The 22,642-nt window shown below is 39.0% G+C and overlaps 1 protein-coding gene across 2 annotated transcripts in view; it reads right to left on the minus strand.

Annotated features, from left to right (window-relative positions):
- Nucleotides 1–3,076, minus strand: part of FSHR (follicle stimulating hormone receptor) — a 194,318-nt gene extending 191,242 nt beyond the window's left edge. For both annotated transcript variants that reach the window (XM_023223898.3, XM_023223897.3), the window contains exon 1: nucleotides 2,827–3,076. In XM_023223898.3, the coding sequence (XP_023079666.1) occupies nucleotides 2,827–2,978 (152 nt within the window). In that variant the 5' untranslated portion in view covers nucleotides 2,979–3,076. The remainder of the gene's footprint in view (nucleotides 1–2,826) is intronic.
- Nucleotides 3,077–22,642: the final 19,566 nt, after the last annotated feature.

Here is a 22,642-nt window from a genome sequence, read left to right on the forward strand (position 1 = left end):
CTGTTGATGGTGCTTTGGTTCTTTTAGCATTAATATCAGCATGGGCAGATCATAGGAAATTAGCAATCTTTCGTAATAGCTGGCAGATGTATCAAATGAAATGAAACTGCTGCAAGGTGAATGGAATGATAGGATAAAAATGTACATAATAAAATGTAGGAATTGTTTTCCACCTGGTGAGCCTGAGTAACAATGAGTAACAATGAGGCTTTGATGGATTAAGCAATTGCAGTCAATGAAGTCCAATAATCCATCCACCTACACCTCATGTAATCATCATTAAAGTTGATACCCAAATTTGGAAGACTGTAAGGTAAATTAGCGATACTTAGTTGAACGGGCCATTTCATCCCTCTTCTGCCATTTACTTAGATAACCTTGATTCAGTCTTTTTAAGGAAGCAAAAATAAAGACAATTACTCTTTCATTCTAACAGTATGTCTGAGTTCGAAATCACTTGACATTTTATCTGCTCTTCAGTGATTAACACATTGACCTCAAATAATTTTCCTTATTAAAAATCTAATAGACAAAGCAACATTTCTCTTCTTATCTCAGTACACCTTTCCAGGAAGATTGCAAAGCCAGACTCTAGGATGGTCCACCTCAAGCCCTACCAATGAGTGTGCAGACGACAGAATCTTCTTAAGATTGGGTATTTGGGAGAGCTTCTAAAGGTCTTAACTATACTCCTTCCTTAGGCGGAGGAAAATGCCAATAGCTGGCAAGAACTTCCTTTCCCTTTCTTCGTTTTATGCAACTTTGTCCTCTGTTACATACACTGAAGTAAGGAATTGACCTAGAGCTAGCCCGTCAAGAAAGTGAAATTTGTTTCTGGTGCTCTATTCATCGCATTCTCTCCCATAATCTCTTTCCACACTGTCTCAACACTTCATACTCTCTTTCCTTAGTTGCAAAATGCTCTTGGCCAGAGATGTGTTTTAGTTATTTATACGTTAGCATTACTTTTTTTTCAAAAATTCGTTATCTTGCTCCTCTCATAGTAATTCATACAAATACACTCCCTGAAGCTTTAGGATGTGGGGATAGATTTTCTTTCTTTTCTTTCTCTTTCTTTTCCCCTTTCTTTCTCCGTCTCTTTCTCTTTTTTGGCCTATGTTTTCTTTGCAGAATGAAAAAAGAAAATCTCTCTTCTGGTAATGATATTTCAGAAAACAGACAGGCTAATGTGGAATCACCCTAAAATTAAAACTTGTTTGGGGCTGTTTGTTTTACCAACTGGATGGCATGGCTTGACCCACGTAGAAACATTGGAAGAAGTGGAGTAGGTCCAGGAAAGGTGGAAATTAGGATGTAGGGGGCATCTATATCTTTTAGTATTCACGATAATTCAACCAAGAAAGCTGTATTAAAATGGCTTCAAAAGTGAGGAACTTGAGGCTCAGAAGGGGTTAAGTAATCGTTGAAAGTCACTTAGGAGCAAATGACTTACAGGAGCTCAGGTACATTGGCCTTCTCCTGTGCTTATATTTACCTAATAAACCAGATGGTCTTTGTGCATTTCACATTCTTTAGCATAGTCAGGAGTAGCTGTCTAATCTGAGACAGTGTAGCCAAAACACAGAGCTGGCCAGTTATTTTCCCGGCCTCTGCAGCTGCCTCTCGATAAGGACTGAAGACTTGAGATGTTAAGGAGAAATGTGGCAAGCAGAATCAACCAGGTCTGCAAGTCTGCAACTCATTGTCCCTGAGTGAAAATCTGAAATGCAACACCAACATGTTTCAGTGTCCATATGGCAATTGGTGAACTAAAGAGATGACCACCTTCTTCAATTAAATGCAAATCATCCATAGCTTTAAGTGACAAAGGTTGAAACAGACTTCTATTTAAAATCCTTGCAATAAAAACACAGAGGGTATCTAAAATCCCTGAGTCCCAACTTGCTAGTTCTCAGAGGAAGCAGTAACTGCACAATTAAACAGGCTTGCCTCACTGTTGCTCTAATAGAGTCAGACACAGGGGGTTGGGAAACAAAACAAAACAAAACAGTAGACTGTGAGTCAAAAGGCCTGATTTCTACTTTTGGCTCCATCTCAACTCATCACAAGAGTCTGAAAAATCCTCTTTACTCTTCAGACACCAGATTCCTAATTTGCAAAATAAAAAGATAGAGTGAGATGATGTCTAAATTCTTGGCCAACTCTAGGAGTCTACTTCCTGTTAAAATAGTTAAGTAAATTTCTAAATTATTAATCACATTTTTTTCCAGTTGTGTAAAATATTATCCTGTATTTCTCCCTCTCTCTGCATCTTTCCTATCTTTCTTTCTTTCTTCACGCCCTCTCTCTTCTCTACCACCTCCTTTTTACCCCTAAAAGCAGAATCTCAGTTCAGGAATTATTTCCTGGTGCCTTCAAAGCCACAAAGACTCTGGCCTTTTAGATTCAGTGTCCTCGGGAGACGTAACTTGTGTATTCTGTTTAGATCAAAGCCGCCTTTCTGCCTCCAATTCTGGGTCTCCTAAGTTTCTACTTTGCCTTCATTTTCCTTTTCTGGTTCCACTAAAGAGAGTATGAAACCCAAGAGCAAATGCATTGAAAAGACTAAAAACTTTTCCCTTTGCCTTTGGATTTGGGTTCTCCACTGCCGTTCTCTGACAAATGCTGATACAAACTCTCATCTAAGATTCTTGGAAAGCCACAGGCAGGAGGGTTGGGCTGGGGAGTTTGTTGTTTTATTCAGGACTTCGGTCAAGGGGCAGAAATATTTCAGCCTAACAGATATCAGCCTAATGTAAAAATAATAATAGTACTCAATGCACAAATGCCAGCCATGCAGTTGTTCCCGCTCCCTCTGATACTCACAGTTCAACCGCATTCCTCGGGAGGTCAGAAGGAATCTCTGTCACCTTGCTCTCTTGGCAGAGAAAAACCCTGTTAGAGCAGTGACAGATCCGATGATGACATCCTGAGCCCAAGCTCAGGAATGCCAGCAAAGAGACCAGGAGCAGGGCCATAATTACACATCCATCCACCTGCTTTCTTCCTGCATTTGCAGAGAAAAACCTCCACAGATCTCAGAAGCTCCACACAGTGCCCTTATGAGAAGAGATCTGACTTGAGAACTGGTAGGGTCACGTGACCCACCAAGGGATGCTTTTTTTTTGGTTACTTCCAGGCAAGATAAGCTACTCTGTTTTCCTTCAAGATTGGGTTTCTTACACCCTGACCTAAGGAACACAGCAAATAGAACCGTTAGGCATGTCTGGAATAGTTTGCATTATTTCATTGCAAGTCTCCTTGCTGTTCACCATTCTCTTCTCAACAGAATAACATGATTGACTTTCTCCAAAAAAGACACAACACACAATATGACACATCACTAAGAGGGGTACTAATAAGTGAAGGGCCAGGACCTTCAGTCTTTAGCATCAGTTTCTTCCACCAGCCCACCTGAGAGAAAACCAACGCTTCTGGGTTGCATTCAATGATCCTTTTTTTTTGCTGTAATCATGCCAAAAATGGCACTATTCAGAAACAGGCAGATGGGTTAGCAAACCCTAGGCAGATTTCCATAGGTGGGAGGTACTTCTGATAGGGTTATCTGTAGGAATAATTGACTGAACTGAGTGACCTAAGAAATGGGCTATGTTTCCAGTGGAGATTTAGTAAATGCCAGCACATCCACCCCCTCATGCATATCCTGCCTGCCTTCTGGCATTTCCAGGCTCTGAAGATTGCCCTTGCCTTTTGGCAGTTGGCATAAATGAATTTATTTAATCTATGCTTTTAACTTAGTTTTAAATGTTCCCTGAGGTGACAGCCCAGCACTTTTGTTGGCATTCCTCTCCTTGATGGTGAGGGATCTGAGGAACATTTGGCAACAATTTTAGAAAAGTGGCTTTGTACTTTCAATTCTAGAATCTATGAAGATTAAAAGGCAGAGTATTCTGTAAGATCCTGCCCACAACTTATTACCTGCTAAAATTAGTCTCAATACTATCTTTAGATATTAGTTGCGTAAAATTGAGCTTCATGAAAATGTTAAAAATATATACCTATCCCACCTCTCCTTCCCTCTCCCCTGCTTTACCAAGGAAAACCATGCAATGAGTGATTAAATTATTAAGAAACAAACAGAAGCAAGTGATTTGGGGGGTAAGGTTGATCCCCAGATTTTTCTGGGAGCAACTGGTTTATTCTAATTCTGGAATTGGCAGACAAAGGCGGTATTTATGTGGACTTCAAATTTTTAACAAATTGGCTAACATGAACAGTTAAATTAGTTTGTTCAACAACTGATCCAAGGAATTATAGTCTTTCAGATGTGGAAGGAAGTTAATTCAATCAACCAACTAATGCTTAAGTTTAAGTATTCATATTAATTTAAAAGGATTTTCTCATCTATACTTGAATAACTCCAGTGACAAGAAAGTCACTACCAATTAAACCTTTTACCCAATTCCTCTGCCCCATAAGCCCCCTCCTAGCTTTTGGAGAGTTCTATAATTAGTCTTTGTATAATAAGCACAAATCTTTTTAAGATTGAGATTTTTATTTTAAATGCTATGTCATATTCACAACTTATAGGTAACATAAATGTAATTTATTAAGCATAATAATGCAACAAACAATTGCGGGCTAGAGAATAAAGGACATAACCCATGCTGTTCCATCTACTTAGTTGATGTTCCTTTATTACCTTCTTGTGTTCTTATGCCCAAGGTGACCATTAATCTGAATTTTGTGGTTATTATTTCATTTGTTTTGTAAAATTAATTATCACAAAATGCGTGTATCTCCAAAGAATATATTATTTAATTTATTGCTTGTTTTTAGATTTTATACAAAGTCTATCACTCTTTAAGTAGTATTTTGCTACTTACTATTTTACACTAACTAGATATTTTAAAGAAATAACCATGTTGTTATGTGTATCTGTAGTTTATTGATTTTGTACCTGTTATGTGTACCTGTAGTTTATTAATATTATACTACTGTATGATATTCTATTGCATAAATATACCATCATTTATGTTTTCATTCTCCTGTAATTTTTAAAATCCTGAGGTGGTGAAAATATTATTTTATATTTTCTCTAAAATTTTTTAGTTTTGCTCTGTACATTTTAGCCTTTGATCTATTTGGCATGGATATTTATGATGTGAATAAAGGACTCAATTTGTTTTTTATCTGATGGCATAATGGTTTTATCCACATGGATAAACATTTGTCCCAAAACCATTTATTGAATGGTCCCTCTTTTCTTCTCTCACTTGTAAAACTACCTTTCTCATATCTCAAGTAACTATTTTGCATGGGTTTGTGTCTAAGCTTTTTTATATTCCACTGTTGTTTTTTCTACATTACATCAATGTTATACTGTCTTAATTACTATAACTTTAAAGTAAGTCTTGATATACAGTAAGAAAATACTTCTATCTTATTTCTTAGAGGAGTATCTTGCCTATTTTGGACCTATAACTGAATTTTAGAATCAGATTATTAAACTCCTTGAAAACACCCTGGTATAATTTGTTTGGAATTATACTGATTACATAGATTAATTTAGGCAGAAATGATCACCTTTAAGATAACAAGTCGGCCGGGCGCGGTGGCTCAAGCCTGTAATCCCAGCACTTTGGGAGGCTGAGAGGGGTGGATCACGAGGTCAGGAGATCCAGACCATCCTGGCTAACATGGTGAAACCCCGTCTCTACTAAAAAATACAAAAAACTAACCGGGCAAGGTGGCGGGCGCCTGTAGTCCCAGCTACTCGGAAGGCTGAGGCAGGAGAATGGCATAAACCCGGGAGGCGGAGCTTGCAGTGAGCTGAGATCCGGCCACTGCACTCCAGCCCCGGCAACAGAGCGAGACTCCGTCTCAAAAAAAAAAAGATAACAAGTCTTCTTATCCATGAATATGGTATAGCACCATGTTGTTTAAGCCCTTCTTTGATGTCTTTAAATAAAACTTTATACTTTCTTCCATATATGTCCTAATATCTTAAATGTGTTTTCCAATAACATCCTGTTTTAGGCTGTTATAAATGAAACCAACATTTAAAGTCACATTTTATGTTTGTTGTCATACTGTAAAAATGCAATTAATTTTGGAATATTTAGCTTATATCTAAATTACCTTATTACATTTTCTATGCAGACAATTCTATCCATATCCAAATAATTCTGTGTATGTGTATGTGTGTATGTGTACAGAGTTTCTTTCTTTTCAATTCGTTCCTCCCTTCCTCCTTTTCTTCCCTGACTCCAACTTCCCTTTCTTCTCTCTCTCCTTCTACTCTTTCTTCACAATAATAACAATTTTTTTTTTTTTTTTTGACTTGGAGTTTCATTCTTGTCACCCAGGCCAGAGTACAGTGATGTGATCTCGGCTCACTGCAACCTCTGCCTCCTGGGTTCAAGCGATTCTCCTGCCTCAGCGTCCTGAGTAGCTGGGATTACAGGCACCCAACACCATGCCCAGCTAATGTTTGTATTTTTAATACAGATGGGTTTTACCACGTTGGCCAGGCTGGTCCCAAGCTCCTGACCTTAGGTGATCCACCCACCTTGGCCTCCCAAAGTTCTGGGATTACAGGTGTGAGCCACTGCCCCTGACCTACAATAATAATTTTATACTATTAAACTACTCATTTCCTAATATTTTATTTAGCAAATTTGCATCTATGTTCATAAGTTATTTGTAACTTAGTTATGAGTAATTTTTAGTGCATAATTAATTTCTGAGTTTTCTTTCTCATGTTGTCCTTGTATAGTTTGGTGTCTTCGTTACATTTGCCTTACAGTCTGAATTGGGGTATAATCCCCCTCATTTTATTCTTAGGGAAAAAAACTGTTTCAGATTAAAATAATCTATTCCTTTGAAGTATGCTTGTATTTGCCTAAAAAACCATTTGAGCCTTGGTTTATATTTGTGTGTATATGTATGTGTCTGTGTGCATGTTTGTGTGTGTTAGTCTATGTATGAAAATTTAAACATATTGATTCAACTTCTTTATTGTCATTAGATGATTCAGGCTATTTCTTCTTAGATTTATTATAGTTTTTCTAGGAATTTTTCATTTTACTTAAGTTTTAGAATTTAGTCTCACAAAGGTTTTTAGTATTCTCTTTTTAAATCTATTCTAAACAATTTCTAGTCTTGTTTATTTCTGTTTAGTTTCTTTTCATTAATCAACCTTTCCAAAATTCTCTTTATTTTACTTGTTCTTTCAAAGAACCAACTTTTGCCTTTAGCCTTTGCTGATCCAATTCTATCTTTATGTTTTGTTTCCACGATTTTTGCTCTTATTTTTTCCTTTTTTTTTTTTTTTTTTTGAGACTGAGTCTCGCTCTGTCGCCCAGGCTAGAGTGCAGTGGCGCGATCTCCACTCACTGCAAACTCCGCCGCCTCCCGGGTTCACACCATTTTCCTGCCTCAGCCTCCCTAGAAGCTAGGACTACAGGCACCCACCACCACGCCCGGCTAATTTTTTTGTATTTTTAGTAGAGACGGGGTTTCACCGTGTTGCCAGGGTGGTCTCGATCTTTTGACCTCGCGATCCGCCCGCCTCAGCCTCCCAAAGTACTGGGATTATAGGCGTGAGCCACTGTGCCTGGACTATTTTTTCCTTTTTTGTTGTTCCTTTCTAAAACCTTTTATTTATATGTCAGATTATTAGTTTTCAGCCTTTCTTCCTTTCAAATAATATACTAAAGCCGTAAATTTTTCTATAGTTTCTGCCTTGGCCCTCTTCTACAAGTATTGATTGGTAGATCTTTCATTACAATTTATTTTTAAATATTTCTCAATTTCCCATTACAATTTCTTCTTTGGCACATAGATAATTGAGAGATGTGTTTTTGAAATTTACAAACTTCAGAAATATTTAAGTTTACATTTTTTATTATTTACCTCCACCTTAATTGCCTAATGGTAGGAGAATGTGGTCTGTGTTGATTCTATTTTTCCCCCATACATGTTGAGATGTGTTTTATGGGTTAGGACACAAGTTAATTTTTACAAATACTTAATGTGAATTTGAGAAGAATCAACATTCTCTGTTTACTTGTTTCCAGGTTCTATTTTTGCCCTGTAAATTCAGCTTATTTTCCTAAAATCTATATATTTACTAACATTTTAAGTTTTACTTAAACTAATAGAAGTATTTCTGTTGAAATTTCACATGATCAGGATGAAACAAGTCTCTATAGTTCTGTTAGTTTTTCTTTATGTATTTCAAGGCTGTTTTCTTTGGGCCATGAACATTTAGAATGGTATACCTGGTGAATTAAACCTTCTATCTTCTGTCACATCTTACTTTACTCATAATACTGCCTTTTATCTCGAAGTCTATTTTATGTGATATTAATATAGATATATCAGCTTTTTCTAACTTTGTACTTTCAACCTTTCTGTGTCTTTATGTTCTAGGCATTTTAACTGAATTTTGTGTTTTAATCCATTTCTACAATCTCATTCTTTTAACAGGTGAGCTTAGTAATTTACATTTTATTGCTCTGTATAATACTGATCTATATAAATTCTTGTTTTTCTACTATGCAACATGCTTTCTATGTGTTCTAGTTTTACATGTTTTGTTTTCGTTTTATGCTGTTTATTTGTTGAGATTTTGTGTGCTGTTTTTTTAAATTGCTTTTTGTTTTCTTGTTTTATTTTGTTCTATTTACTGTTTTGCAAGTTTTATAATTTCTTTATAAATGTTTATGGTTACTCTCAAATTTTTGACTTTATGCTTTTACTGTATACTTATACCTTTTACTTAATACAATTTAATTTTATCAGTATTCTAACTCCCCTTCTAATAAATGCATAAACTGTACTTTTTTTTTTTTTTTTTTTGAGACGGAGTCTTGCTCTGTTGTGGAGTACAGTGACCGGATCTCAGCTCACTGCAAGCTCCGCCTCCCAGGTTTACGCCATTCTCCTGCCCCAGCCTCCCGAGTAGCTGGGACTACAGGCGCCCACTACCTCGCCCGGCTAGTTTTTTGTATTTTTTTTTTTTTAGTAGAGACGGGGTTTCACCATGTTAGCCAGGATGGTCTCGATCTCCTGACCTCGTGATCCACCCGTCTCGGCCTCCCAAAGTGCTGGGATTACAGAAACTTTACATTTTTAAGGCTATTTGCTGATTAGGTAACATGCATTTATTGTTGTCTAGGATCTTAGTTTTACCGTTATTATAAACCCTCATTATTTTATAGATTCAATATTGGTTTAGATTCCTTGACACTTTGAACCATGTCACTGGAACTCTAGGGGTTTATTTTCATTTGCCTTTGCAGATACTGTACTGCAAAGCCTTGAGAAGCATTGTATATAACCAAATATAATCTCATTTCAAAAGAAGCCCCCAATAATTAAAGACAACTAACTTCACAGATACGCTAGTAAATGTTCAACAACCAGCTCTCCAGAAAAAACTCATTTGTAGCATTTGTTAATTTCCGTGGTGTAACCTCTCCCTCTGCAGCTTATATCAAGCTACCCAGGTGATGCCAACCAGCCTGCAAAATTCCCATTTAGCAATCTGTTCTTGTGAGCTGGTAGGAGCTGGTTCCAGCACATCACCAGCTATTTTGTACTTTTTGAATCACCTTTTTCACTTGTTGAGGCAATCTCCAATTCCTTTAGCCATTCCTTATCTGACGTAGTTTTAAATGTGCTGCACTTTGTCTAGATTTTCATTCTAGAATAACGTCCAACCTCAGTTGCTTTAACCTCATGGGCTAGAACTTACAATGTTGTTCTGGGTTGTTTAACTCCATCTTAAGTTGTATGAGCTTTATGAGAGTCTAGCCAGACAGAAAGTGTTTTAGGGTGTGAATATATATGGCCTGCCCTCTGAAGCAGCTATCTGAAGTTGCATTTGGCTACAGTATTAGATGCAGAAGGGGGGAAAAAAAAACCTCCTCTCTGATATAAAAGGGAATCATGTATAGAAAACAAGGCTTTAACATTTTAGCAGGAGATTGGTGGTGATAAACTGGAATGAAATGCCTTATTACTAAGTGTTCAACTTAAAAATTATGTGGAATACAGCTCTTTTTTCTACCTCTGTAAATCTCCCACCTGACTACCTTTATTCTTTTAAACTTATCACTAGCACTCCTTGTGTATCCTCACAAATTTTCTACTTTATGAAGAACTTCCTTTTGAGGTTATTTTCTAGTGATTCCTTATCTCAGAGGACACCTTGCATTTGGCACTGCCTTCAGGTTGCTCAGACTTCCATAGGGATTAAGAACTATGCAAACATTAGGTGGTGATGATTATGATGGTTATGATTATGATTGACATCTTAGGAATCTATCTGTTAGGAATTGTATTGGAAAGTCAAGGTCCATTTTAGCTACATGATTTTATAACTTAAAGTTTCCTAAATCTCAAAGATCTCAAATCTCAACAATGAGGCAGTAGCTCATTTTTGCACCACAGGGCTGGAGGACTAAATAGATCTTTCAGGCAGATTTTATTTCTTGGACTTTCATGGTTTCATAGAACTGTATATAATTCTTCATCAGGGAAGATCTGTCACCAGTTAGATAATTGAACTGGTTTAGAAACAAATCTGTGAAATTAATTTCTGGGTCATTTTTTTTCTTTTCTTTTTAGGGTAGTCATATGAAGATAAGGTCTCTGGGATCAATGGGAAAACACCTGTGTATCTATTTGGCTGGAAAGAAAGCCATCCTAACAGTGGTGAAAGTTGCTGTATAAAAAATAAAGTCCTACAAGTAGGAGTGTAGAATGAGTTGAGGTAGAAACATTTGTACTAAAGACTTTTCTGTCAAAAGGAAACTTAATCTAAAGAACATTTTCTTATGTATTGAAACAGTTAGAGTTTGATACTTAACAAACACACCAAATCATCATGTCTGAAAACAACCAGTATTCATTTCATTTGTGATTCTGGGGGCCAGCAGTTTGGTCTGGGTTCAGTTGAGCATTTTTAGACTTGGCTGGGGTCAGTTACTGAGTCATTTGGGATCTGGCTGGTGCCAGATGACTTTACCTGGGATAACTTAGCTGTGCTTCACATTCCCCAGCAGACTGCCTTGGTGGTATTCATCTGATGGCATTTCCAGAGGCTCAGAACTGCCATACCATGCATAACTTTTGCTGTGCTCTATTGATCTTATCAAGTCACAAAACCCAGACCAGATTCAAGGAGTCAACCAGATTCTGTTGACGTCACCTCTTGAGGAGAGAAATACAATGTCACATTGCAAAGTGGTGTGCAAACAAAGGTAGAAATAACGACAGCCACCTCTGCCAACAATTTACCACAGGTACCCAAGCACTTAGAGGACATCCTTGTCCATGCTAGGTAATCTTTGCTTTCTTTATTATTGTTTTTCAAAGTACAAGTTAGGCCAACCAATAGAGAGACTGACAACAATAATGTTGAAGACTCATTTTCAGCTTTTAGAAATTTGTTCAATTACTAACTAAGCATGTTGATATCCCAAGAGGAAAAATAATGTAGGTTGGTCTTTTTAAAATTATAACATTATGAAGGGACCAAAGACATTTATTTGCTGTTCAGAAATCCTTATTTGGTAGGTTTATATTTATTTTAAAAAACAAGTTCCTTTTCTATTTAACACATTATTATCCTGTATTTTCAATTGTTTCTTGAATCTAATGTAGGATTACTATAATATTATAGGCTTTAAAATGTATACTATGAGATTTATGGCAGAAATTAAAATTCCTTGTAATATGGTGAGACCGTAAAGACATAGCTTGTGAATTTTTAGTACAACATGATCATCTTTGAACACTAAATATTTCCAGTTAGCATCCTTAAATTCACATTATTATTAACATTAGAACATTGTTCTTAGTACACGTGTTTTTTACATATTAAGCTTTCATATTTAATTGCTTTATCATGTAATTTATATATTATACCATATAAATTATACCACATAATATAAATTATTATATTATGCCATATAATAAAAATTAAGGATAGAACATATAGATAGAATTAGATGGGATTATGTAAATGTACCAGGATATTATATAGGAAGCTAGCATACCAGCTCTACAACCAGCCACATCTGGCCTGTTGGGGCATGACACACCTTTAGCTTACTGAGACAGGACAGTCGTGTAAGCTACAATGTTAATGAACCCTCTTGGGCTGAGCAGTGCATGACTTGCATAATTGCACCTGGCTGTCATGCACTTAGGGTCTTAGGATGAGTGCTGGTGATGAGTGCTGGACCTGTGGAGGGTAAGCTCATTGGATACTGGCAGTGGAGGCTGAGGAGAGGCACTTGACAGAGTACTCACAGTATTGGGAGGAGGTTAACAACCAGCAAAGGAAGGAACAGTAGGCTGGAGTTGGAGACCTGGGCTCCAGTCATAGCTTTGTCATTATTGTAGAATCTTAGGACATTGCAGTTCTCTGGAAGTGCATTTCTTCTTCTCCAGAATGGGGGTGTGAACATTTATAGGGTTCTCATGAAGACAAAATGAGAGAAGCATGTGGAAATACCGTAAGAGAGACTGGTGTGAATGTATGATATTATTCTCCTCACAGCTGTTGTCATGAAAGAGAGAAGTACACTGCTCATCAGTGCAAAAGTGGGCCTTTTCAATGGCAATTTTTCAGTTTGCTTACGTGGTGAAGGGGTGTGCAGACAACCCTGACCATATGGATATTTGGACCTCCACACTGCTGACCCTGCCTGAACTGGCTGCCACAACTCTGCCATTGGCAATAGATACCTTCATTCACCTGCACTTCCCTTCTGCTGTGTTTTGTTTCCGTCTTTATTTTATCACCATTTTAATTGAGTAAAGAGTGAAGTCCCAGAGAAGCAAATAATGGAGGAAAAGAAAAACTGCTTTTCTTTGTTGTTGTTGTTGTTGTTGTTTTATTATACTTTATGTTCTAGGGTACATGTGCACAACGTGCGGTTTGTTACATATGTATACGTGTGCCATGTTGGTGTGCTGCACCCATTAACTCGTCATTTACATTAGATATATCTCCTAATGCTATCCCTCCCCCACCCCATGACAGGCCGCAATGTGTGATGTTCCCCTTCCCGAGTCCAAGTGATCTCATTGTTCAGTTCCCACCTATGAGTGAGAACATGCGGTGTTTGGTTTTCTCTTCTTGCCATAGTTTGCTTAGAATGATGGTTTCCAGCTGCATCCATGTCCCTACAAAGGACACGAACTCATCCTTTTTTATGGCTGCACAGTATTCCATGGTGTATATGTGCCACATTTTCTCAATCTAGTCTATCACTGATGGACATTTGGGTTGGTTCCAAGTCTTTGCTATTGTGAATAGTGCCGCAATAAACATATGTGTGCATGTATCTTTATAGCAGCATGATTTATAATCGTTTGGGTATATACCCGGTAATGGGATGGCTGGGTCAAATGGTATTTCTGGTTCTAGATCCTTGAGGAATCGCCACTGTCTTCCACAATGGTTGAACTAGTTTACAGAGTTTACAGTTCCACCAACAGTGTAAAAGTGTTCCTATTTCTCCACATCCTCTCCAGCACCTGTTGTTTCCTGACTTTTTAATGATCGCCATTCTAACTGGTGTGAGATGGTATCTCATTGTGGTTTTGATTTGCATTTCTCTGATGACCAGTGATGATGAGCATTTTTTCATGTGTCTGTTGGCTGCATAAATGTCTTCTTTTGAGAAGTGTCTGTTCATCGTGAACAGGCAACCTACAGAATGGGAGAAAATTTTTGCAGTCTACTCATCTGACAAAGGGCTAATATCCAGCACCTACAAAGAACTCAAACAAATTTACAAGAAAAAAACAACCCATCAAAAAGTGGGCCAAGGATATGCACTTCCCTTTTGAACCCATTCTCCTACTCAGGACTTGAGGAGGTCAGGGCTGACCTATTGCAGGCAGAGTGAAGATTCGCCTTCTTTGACTTGCCCTTGACCACTTTGGATAACAAGTGAAGTGTATGGGCCAATTTACACAACAAAAATGTTACTGTGAAAAGTAATCACAGGTGGGGGAAAAATGTAATTGTAAGCTTGTTGGGGAATTCGGTGCTGCTTTTAGATGAACAAAGTGGATTCTGAAATTCTCATATTAGTTTAATTTCTTGTAGAGAGAAGTCTTGGTCTCTTTTAAAAATAAAATGTAGTAAATCTGCATCACATTTTGTTTGTAGCAAATGATCTATAGGTCACTGTTTTTATTCCCACATGTCTAGATTTCAGAGTAAGCAGAAATTGAAGGGGGGCATATTTGGGAATTGGGGTACACTAATATGGAAGTCATATGTCTTATGTTTTGACCTAAGGAGCCAGTGGGAAGATGGGGAGCAGTAGTTCCTGATTTGACCAGGGAAAGTGTTCTAAAAATCTCAGGGCAGATAAATGTTCTCAGGAATACTTATAGTAAGACCAGTATTAATATAGATCTATACCCAATAGCTGCAAAAGAAGTCTGGCCCTAGGAATTGGTGTGTGTCAGTCTAGGATAATGCCCCTTCCCTTGGAAAACGCAAACATTTAGCCATGATAACATGACTGAATAACATAACATTCTTTATTTCACAGGCATATAATCAAATTAAAGTGTAGCACCATACTTAGTAGCTAACTATGTATGCTGTAGTGCTTGAGAAAACACTGATTTTAAGCTGAGCTGGCAGTGAAGATAAATAGATTTGGCAATTTTCTAGTTGATCTGGTTCTTGCACTCACTTAAACCTCTCAATCAAACTCCTAGTTAAACAAAATATTTTAAATATGTATATATATGCAGCATATACACATATTCAACACATAACAGCATCTCAGGGTAGGGTCATTGTTTGTGAAAGCGGGAGTGTCAGTTTTCAGCAACACAGCACTGCAAGCTGAAAAATCCAAGGCCTATTTTCTATTTTTATACTTTGGAATGAAGAAAAATAATACTGTGTTTCCATTATTTATGAACATGGTTAAAAAAAGAGAGAAGCAGTGAAATTGCACTGCTTTCAAAGAATAATTTATTTTGATTCCACACGGGGCCTTTAGCCTTTCCTCATAATCTCCCCTTCCCTGTGGGTACCTCAGGCAACCCAAGTGGTGTGAAATCTTGGCTCCTGCTGGGGAAGGGGAAAGAGAGCTGGCAGGCTCTGGCTGGGAGTGTTCACTGAGCTTGGGAGGCAACCGATTAATTGATCAGAAATGTATTGAAGGGTTGCAGGCAAAACTGAGGTATAAAATGGAGACTTTGTCCTCAAGGAGTTTACTGACACAGGAGAGATGAGATCAATGCGTATAAAAAGAGGAGCCCATTTATAAGATATGGAGAGTCACATACCTAAATTCTTCAGAATTCAGATGTAGGCTATGAAACAGCTTCTACTTATTTTGTGCTAATTTTGTGCTACATCAAGCTAAATACCTTACATAATCTCTGATCCTCATACCAGCCCTACAAGACAGCTCTGATTATTCTCATTTTGTGGATGGAAAGGGTGAGGCTTGGAGAGGTGAAGTGAATGTGCCCTAGGTCACACAGCTGGTAAGTGATAAGCCCAGGCTTCAAACACAAGTGTGATGGTTTTCAAGCCAGCACCCACTCCTTGGGGGCAGCTCTGTCCTAGAAAGCCAGAGCAGCAGGCAGATGGACCGAGGGACCGAGAAGCAGCAGGCTGAGGCTGATTGACTCTCAGGCTGACACTGACTTCTGCAGGACTGCACAGCCACCCTTCCTGGGGAGAAGAGTCCCTCCCTCGGTTGCCTTGGTGGCCCAGGAAGACTATGGTCCCTCTTTTGTTTCTGCCAGATGGTCCTGCTGAATCATTCCCACCTCATTGTGGCTAAATTACCTGCATTAATTCTATATTTTTATTTCTGTGGCTCTGACATAATGGGAAATAGCTCAGTTTTAATGCTAGTTTTTAGAGTGAGGTTTCTAAAGAAATGATTTAACTTACCTTGTAAACCGGAACAATTTTGAGAGTGAAAGGAGACTCTATTAGTAATTACTGCCAGGACTATCCCAGGCATCCAGGACTTAAAATCATTCTACCAATATGGGATCAAAGGATATAGTTAACATGGAAATGAGACCCACATTATTCAGACAAGAACGTCTTTAGGGCATCGAGCAGCCAAATGGAAGTGAACTCCATTGACAGTAGTAGTGGTTATCTGCTGCCTGATGTTAGAGCACAAATTTGGGCAGCTTAGTCCTCAACCTTCACCCACCCCTTACTAAGCCAAGGCAGCCCTGAAATACTGTGTCAGGGTGACATTGTTTTGTGGAAACCTCTTGCTTACAAAGTTAGTGAATTTGCACTATTCTAACTTACAGAATTTAAATAACTTCTAATCCTTGAAGGCCTTTTACCTCTTTTCTGCTTAAAGTTTACAAATTGGACTGCGACCACAAATACTGAGGTTTACCCACATAGAAATTCTGGCAAGAATCTGAAAAAAATCACATACTGACAAGCTGGGCTCCAAAAGAAAGAAAGGAGGTGAGGCATGGGGAGGGAAGAAAGGGAGGATGGGAGGAGGAAGGGAAGGAGAGAGGACAGTCTAGGTGATTTTAAAGCAACATGATCCAGGAACATCTTCCAATGTGACAGTGGCCTTCTAACACAAGACTTCTCTTTTCAATCCCTGACCCTCTTGTCATTTGTTCTTTTCAGGTTGACAAATGGGTGTTGGTTTATGACAGCATCATTGATCAAATGACACGTTGTCTTGTATTATGTCTGGTAATAAAAGAAGACATAAAAATGCTTCTTGGAATAACTTGACAGTGTCAATTTAGATAGTAACTTCCAGTCCTAAATCTCTCTGGGAATGAAAACAAATTCCACTGATCTAAAACCAAGGTGTTTTTCATTACTAATGCTGTAAATAGTGCTTACTCTGAGATGAGAGGGTCGTCAACAGTTTTCATCAGACTACCCCAATGAGGGTGGAGTTTTCCAAAGAGAGCCTCAATAAGGTCAACATTTCTTTGGTGTCTCTTGTTTTATATTATAAATGTATGGAAATTTTACATTCTCTTTTACAATAGAGTCATGTTTATTTTACTATCAAATTTCTCAAAATATTTTTAGTCACATATATGTACAGAGATGAAAAGATGAGCCATTTTTATTCTACAGCTTCAGGTTTCCCCTTGGCATCATGCCAGGCCCTTCATTCTCAGAATGTGGGGATAAAACCACCCCGGGGCAGCTGACAGAAGCGAAGAGTTAATTATTTTAAGAGTTTATAGACATAGATTTTTGATGATAAAATTCAACTGCAAATTTGGAAATACTAATTTTATTTCAAAGCTTTAAAAAATACTTTATTAAACTAGAAGCAAAGTACTGAATAAAGAAGTTACTCTGATGATGTTATTACAAATATTAGCTGACAAGGAAGACAGGGAGAGGATACACAGAGAAAAATAGTGTACTAAAGTCTTTGTACGGACCAAATAAAACCTGTAGTGACTCTTTTCTCCTAAAATATTCCATTTTCCATAAGTATTTCCTTGGGTTTTATCAGAAAGATAATTTACAATTTTGAACTTCAGGATAAATAGAAGTAAAACGAAGTCACAAAATTGTATGTGTAGATTTTTTTTTGTTTGAGATGGAGTCTCACTCTTATTGCCCAGGCTGGGAGGCTGAAGTGCAGTGGTGTGATCATAGCTCATTGCAACCTCCACCTCACAGGCTTAAGTGATCCTCCTGCCTTAGCCTCACAAGTAGCTAGGACTACAGGCATGTGCCACCATACCCAGCTAGTTTTTAAATGTTTAGTAGAGATGAGGTCTTGCTGTGTTGCCCAGGCTGGTCTTGAACTCCTAGCCTCAAATGATTCTCCCACCTTGGCCTCCCAAAGTGCTAGGATTACAAGCGTGAGCCACCACACCTGGCTGAGGACTCTTTCTTTTCTTTTTTGTTTTTGAGATGGAGTCTCGCTCTATCACCCAGGCTGGAGTGCAGTGGTGCGATCTCGGCTCACTGCAACTTCCGCCTCCCGGGTTCACGCCATTCTCCTGCCTCAGCCTCCCAAGTAGCTGGGACTACAGGCACCCACCACCACACCTGGCTAATTTTTTGTATTTTTAGTAGAGACGGGGTTTCACCGTGTTAACCAGGATGGTCTTGATCTCCTGTCCTTGTGATCTGCCCACCTCGGCCTCCCAAAGTGCTGGGATTACAGGCGTGAGCCACTGTGCCCAGCCAAGGACTCTTAATAACTCTGAATTTACTCTTCTGTTTTTGTTGCTGGAGACTTGCTTTTATTTCTGAGGTAAAGGCAGATGAGCATGAACTTTGGCATTCTTGGAGTAGACTTAAAACAGAAAACAGATGTACTTTCAAACATATTGATTTTCTGGTAAGAACAATTAACCTCAGTATAAATCTGTTGACATAATATGGTCCTTCATTATACATTACTGTCAGCATCCTAAAAACAACAGCCGCAATAAACAGAAAACCAAAAACGAATGATCACCTTAAAGCCAAAACAAAACACAATAAAACTGAAGATGTGGATAACATTAAAAGAAAAAGGCAAACTTGATTTTAGTTAACATTGTCTTATTTTTTGAAATTTCAAGTAAGTGTGTTGATGTATATAATTACATTTATTTTCACAGTGAAATTCGTTTACAATCATTTAGTCACTGGAGTCCAGTCTTGCTTGACACATGAAAGATTTTGGTCCCAAGAATGTGTAGCACCATTTCCACCATGTGCTTTGAGAATGATTGAAAACACAAAGGCCATATCTGCCATTTTAGTGCTCTTCATTCATTGTCCATATCTCTATTGAGTCTCTGCTACGTCTTAGGCACTCTGCTTGATGCTGAATAATTTAAAATGGATGGAACATACTCCCTGTCTTCTTACCTCACAGTCTAGAGTACAGACAGTGAAGGTGTGCTGGATTCTGTTAGGTGAACTTGGCCAAAGCTGGAAATTTTATTTCCCAGGACAATAACCTTCTCTGAGTGTTTTCTCGAAAGAGCTTGCTTGAGATTCGCTTACAGAAACGAAGTAGAATTCATTACTCTCAGAAGGCTGTCAGCATCGGCTATGGTGATAGATAGACGCAGAGGTGCACCTCCTCTTCGCCTCCAACTTGTCTTCAAACAGTGGCCCCAGGCCTACCACCAGGTTCTTGGCTGGGGACACACCAAAACTGCATCTTCTACACAGGCAACTCTTCCCAGGAAAAACAATTTTTGTAGACTTCATGAGCTCTCCTTTTGTGGTTTCACTTTGGTGGCTTTTTCCATTTCATTTCAAGCTCCTGCTGGTTGACCCACACCTTTGCTTCAAGGCACCTGGTTAGTGACCAATTTTTTTTGACCATCCAACTCTCCCTTCCAAATTTTCTCCTCCTCAGCTCCTCAAATATTTGTGTAAGGGCTAACATCTACAATACATTTTTTATTCCTGTAATACTTATAGTGAATATAATTTTCTGTCTGAATCCTATACAAACCCTTACAAGAGGATGTTATAATGAAGACAAGTGGTGAGCATTAAGGAAGATCAGAAAGGAATGACATCTCACCCATATTGGGTGGTGCCACAAGTCTGATCAGGGAAGGCTTCTAGGACTAGGTGAGGCAGGTCTGGCAAAGCTGGTAAGGGCATTCCAGAGAGATGGTATGTGATAATGATTTGGCTCTGTGTCCCCACCCAAATCTCATCTTGTAGCTCCCATAATTCCCATGTGTTATGGAAGGGACCTGGTATGAGATTATTGAATTATGGGGGTGAGTCTTTCCCATGCTGTTCTTGTGATAGCGAATGGGTCTCACGATATCTGATGGTTTTAAAAAATGGGAGTTGCCCTGCACAAGCTCTCTCTCTGCCTGCTGCTATCCACGTTAAATGTCATTTGCTCCTCCTTGCCTTCCACTATGATTGTGAGGCCTCCCCAGCTAGGTGGAACTGTAAGTTCTTTTGTAAATTTCCCAGTCTCTGGTGTGTCTTTATAAGCAGTGTGAAAATGGACTAATACAGTAAATTGGTACCAGTAGAGTACGGCATGCTGAAAAAATATCAGAAAATGTGGAAGCGACTTTGGAACCGGGTAACAGGCAGAGGTTGGAACAGTTTGGAGGGCTTGGAAGAAGACAGAAAAATGTGGCAAACTTCCTAGAGACCCGTTGAATGGCTTTGAGAAAGAGGCTGATAGTGATATCAACTATAAGGTCTAGGCTGAGGTGGCGTCAGATGGAGATGAGGAACTTTTTGGGAACTGGAGCATAGGTGACTCTTGTTATGTTTCAGCAAAGAGACTGGCAGCATTTTGTCTCTTTCCTAGAGATTTGTTAAACTTTGAACTTGAGAGAGATAACTTAGGGTATCTGGTGGAAGAAATTTCTAAGCAGCAAAGCATTCAAAAGTTGACTTGAGTGTTGTTAAAGGCATTCAGTTTTAAAAGAGAAATGGAGCATAAGTGTTTGGAAAATTTGTAGCCTGACAATGCAATATAAAAGAAAATCCCATTTTCTGAGGAGAAATTCAAGCTGGCTGCAAAAATTTGCATAAGTAACAAGGAGCTGAATATTAATCACCAAGACAATGGGGAAAATGTCTCCAGGGCATGTCAGAGACCTTTGTGGCAGCCCCAGAGGTTTAAGAGGAAAAAGTAGTTTCAAGGGCTGGCCCAGGGTCCCTGTGATGTGTGCAGCCTGGGGACTTGGTGCCCTGCATCTCAGTCACTCCAGCCATGGCTGAAAGGGGCCAAGGTAGAGCTCAGGCTGTGACTTTAGAGAGTGCGAGCCTCAAGCCTTGGCAGCTTCCAGGTTGTGTTAAGCCTGTGAGTCCACAAAAGTGAAGAATTGAGGTTTTGGAACTTCTGCTTAGAGTTCAGAAGAAATGTGGTGTCGGAGACCCCACACAGAGTGCCTACTAGGGCACCACTTAGTGGAGCTGTGAGAAGAGGGCCACTGTCCTCCAGACCCCAGAATGGTAGATCCATTGACAGCTTGCATCGTGCACCTGGAAAAGCCACAGACACTCAACGCCTGCCCATGAAGGCAGCTGGGAGGGAGGCTGTAACCTGTAAAGCCACAGAGGTGGAGCTGCCCAAAATTATGGGAACCTATCTTTTGCATCATTGTGACCTGAATGTGAGACATTGAGTCAAAGGAGATCATTTTGGAGCTTTAAGATTTGACAGCCTTGCTGGATTTCGGACTTGCATGGGGCCTGTAGCCCCTTTGTTTTGGCCAATATCTCCCATTTGGATGGTTGTATTTACCCAATGGCTGTACCCCCATTGTATCTAGGAAGTAACTAACTTGCTTTTGATTTTATAGGCTCCTAGGCTGAAAGAACTTGCATTGTCTTGGATGAGAGTTTGGACTGTGGACTTTTGAGTTAATGACTTTGGGGGACAGTTGGGGAGGCATGATTGGTTTTGAAATGTGAAGACATGAGATTTGGGAGGGGCTGGGGCAGAATGATATGGTTTGGCTCTGTGTTCCCACCCAAATCTCATCTTGCAGCTCCCATAATTCCCACGTCTTGTGGGAGGTACCCGGTGGGAGATGATTGAATTATGGGGTGGGTCTTTCCCGTGCTGTTCTCATGATAGTGAATGGGTCTCATGAGATCTGATGGTTTTAAAGAACGGGACTTGCCCTGCACAAGCTCTCTCTTTGCCTGCCACCATCCATGTAAGACGGGACTTGTTGCTCCTTGCCTTCCACTATGATTGTGAGGCCTCTCCAGCCATGTGGAACTGTAGGTCCAGTGAAACCTCTTTCTTTTGTAAATTGTCCAGTCCTGGGTATGTCTTTATCAGCAGTGTGAAAATGAATTAATACATTAATCCAACCTTGTGGAGCTGCAAATAATTCTATATGACCAGATCAGGAGACACATATGGAGAGGTGTGTTGAGAGTTAAGTTTGGAGAGGTTATACGGGAGGCAGATCATAAAATTATTTTATGCCTGACCAAGGAGTCTGTTTTATGGACAATGGGGGACCTTGAAGTGGTTTGAAGTAAAGTAGAGATTTCTCTGGCAGTTATATAGAGGCTGAATGGTAGATAAGCAAAATTAAATCAGGAGGCCAAGAAGAAGCCTGTTACATCAGTCCAAATTAAAACAAAATGCAAATCTCACTGACACAGAGGAAGAGGGATAGAAGAGAAAGAGGGAATGTTACCCTATGATGGGCTGAAGCATGAAATCTGTGCAAGATGCTGAGAAGGAGAGGTCAGAGAAGTTGACGGAGAATCAGAAAAGAGTGGGAACAAAGGGAGGGGAGAACTTTAACAGAGAGAAATGGTCAATAGTATAAGGAAATTAGGAGGTTAGAGAACTGCCCATTCTTTTTCAACCATGTAGATAACATTGGTGACCATAGATGAAGTAGTTCCTGTTGTATTTGTTTTATTTTTCTTCACTAGCCTTCTGGACATGGAAACTCTTGAGGAAATTACATTGTAAATACAGCGAATCTCTGCAGTTAAGGGAATGAAACACCCTTAACTCTGGCAAACAGCTAACTTTTCTCAATCACAAGTCCAAAGAGGCTGATCAAGGTCTAGAAGCCTCCTTTTCCTCTGACCTATTGCCCCCAAAAGAACTCAATTCTGACTGTATATGTGGCCAGCCATTTAAAACGTTTTAATAGCTTGTCAATAAATTGAATGATGATGGAG

Source organism: Piliocolobus tephrosceles, chromosome 15 (genome assembly GCF_002776525.5).
Source record: "Piliocolobus tephrosceles isolate RC106 chromosome 15, ASM277652v3, whole genome shotgun sequence".
Lineage (NCBI taxonomy): Eukaryota > Metazoa > Chordata > Mammalia > Primates > Cercopithecidae > Piliocolobus > Piliocolobus tephrosceles.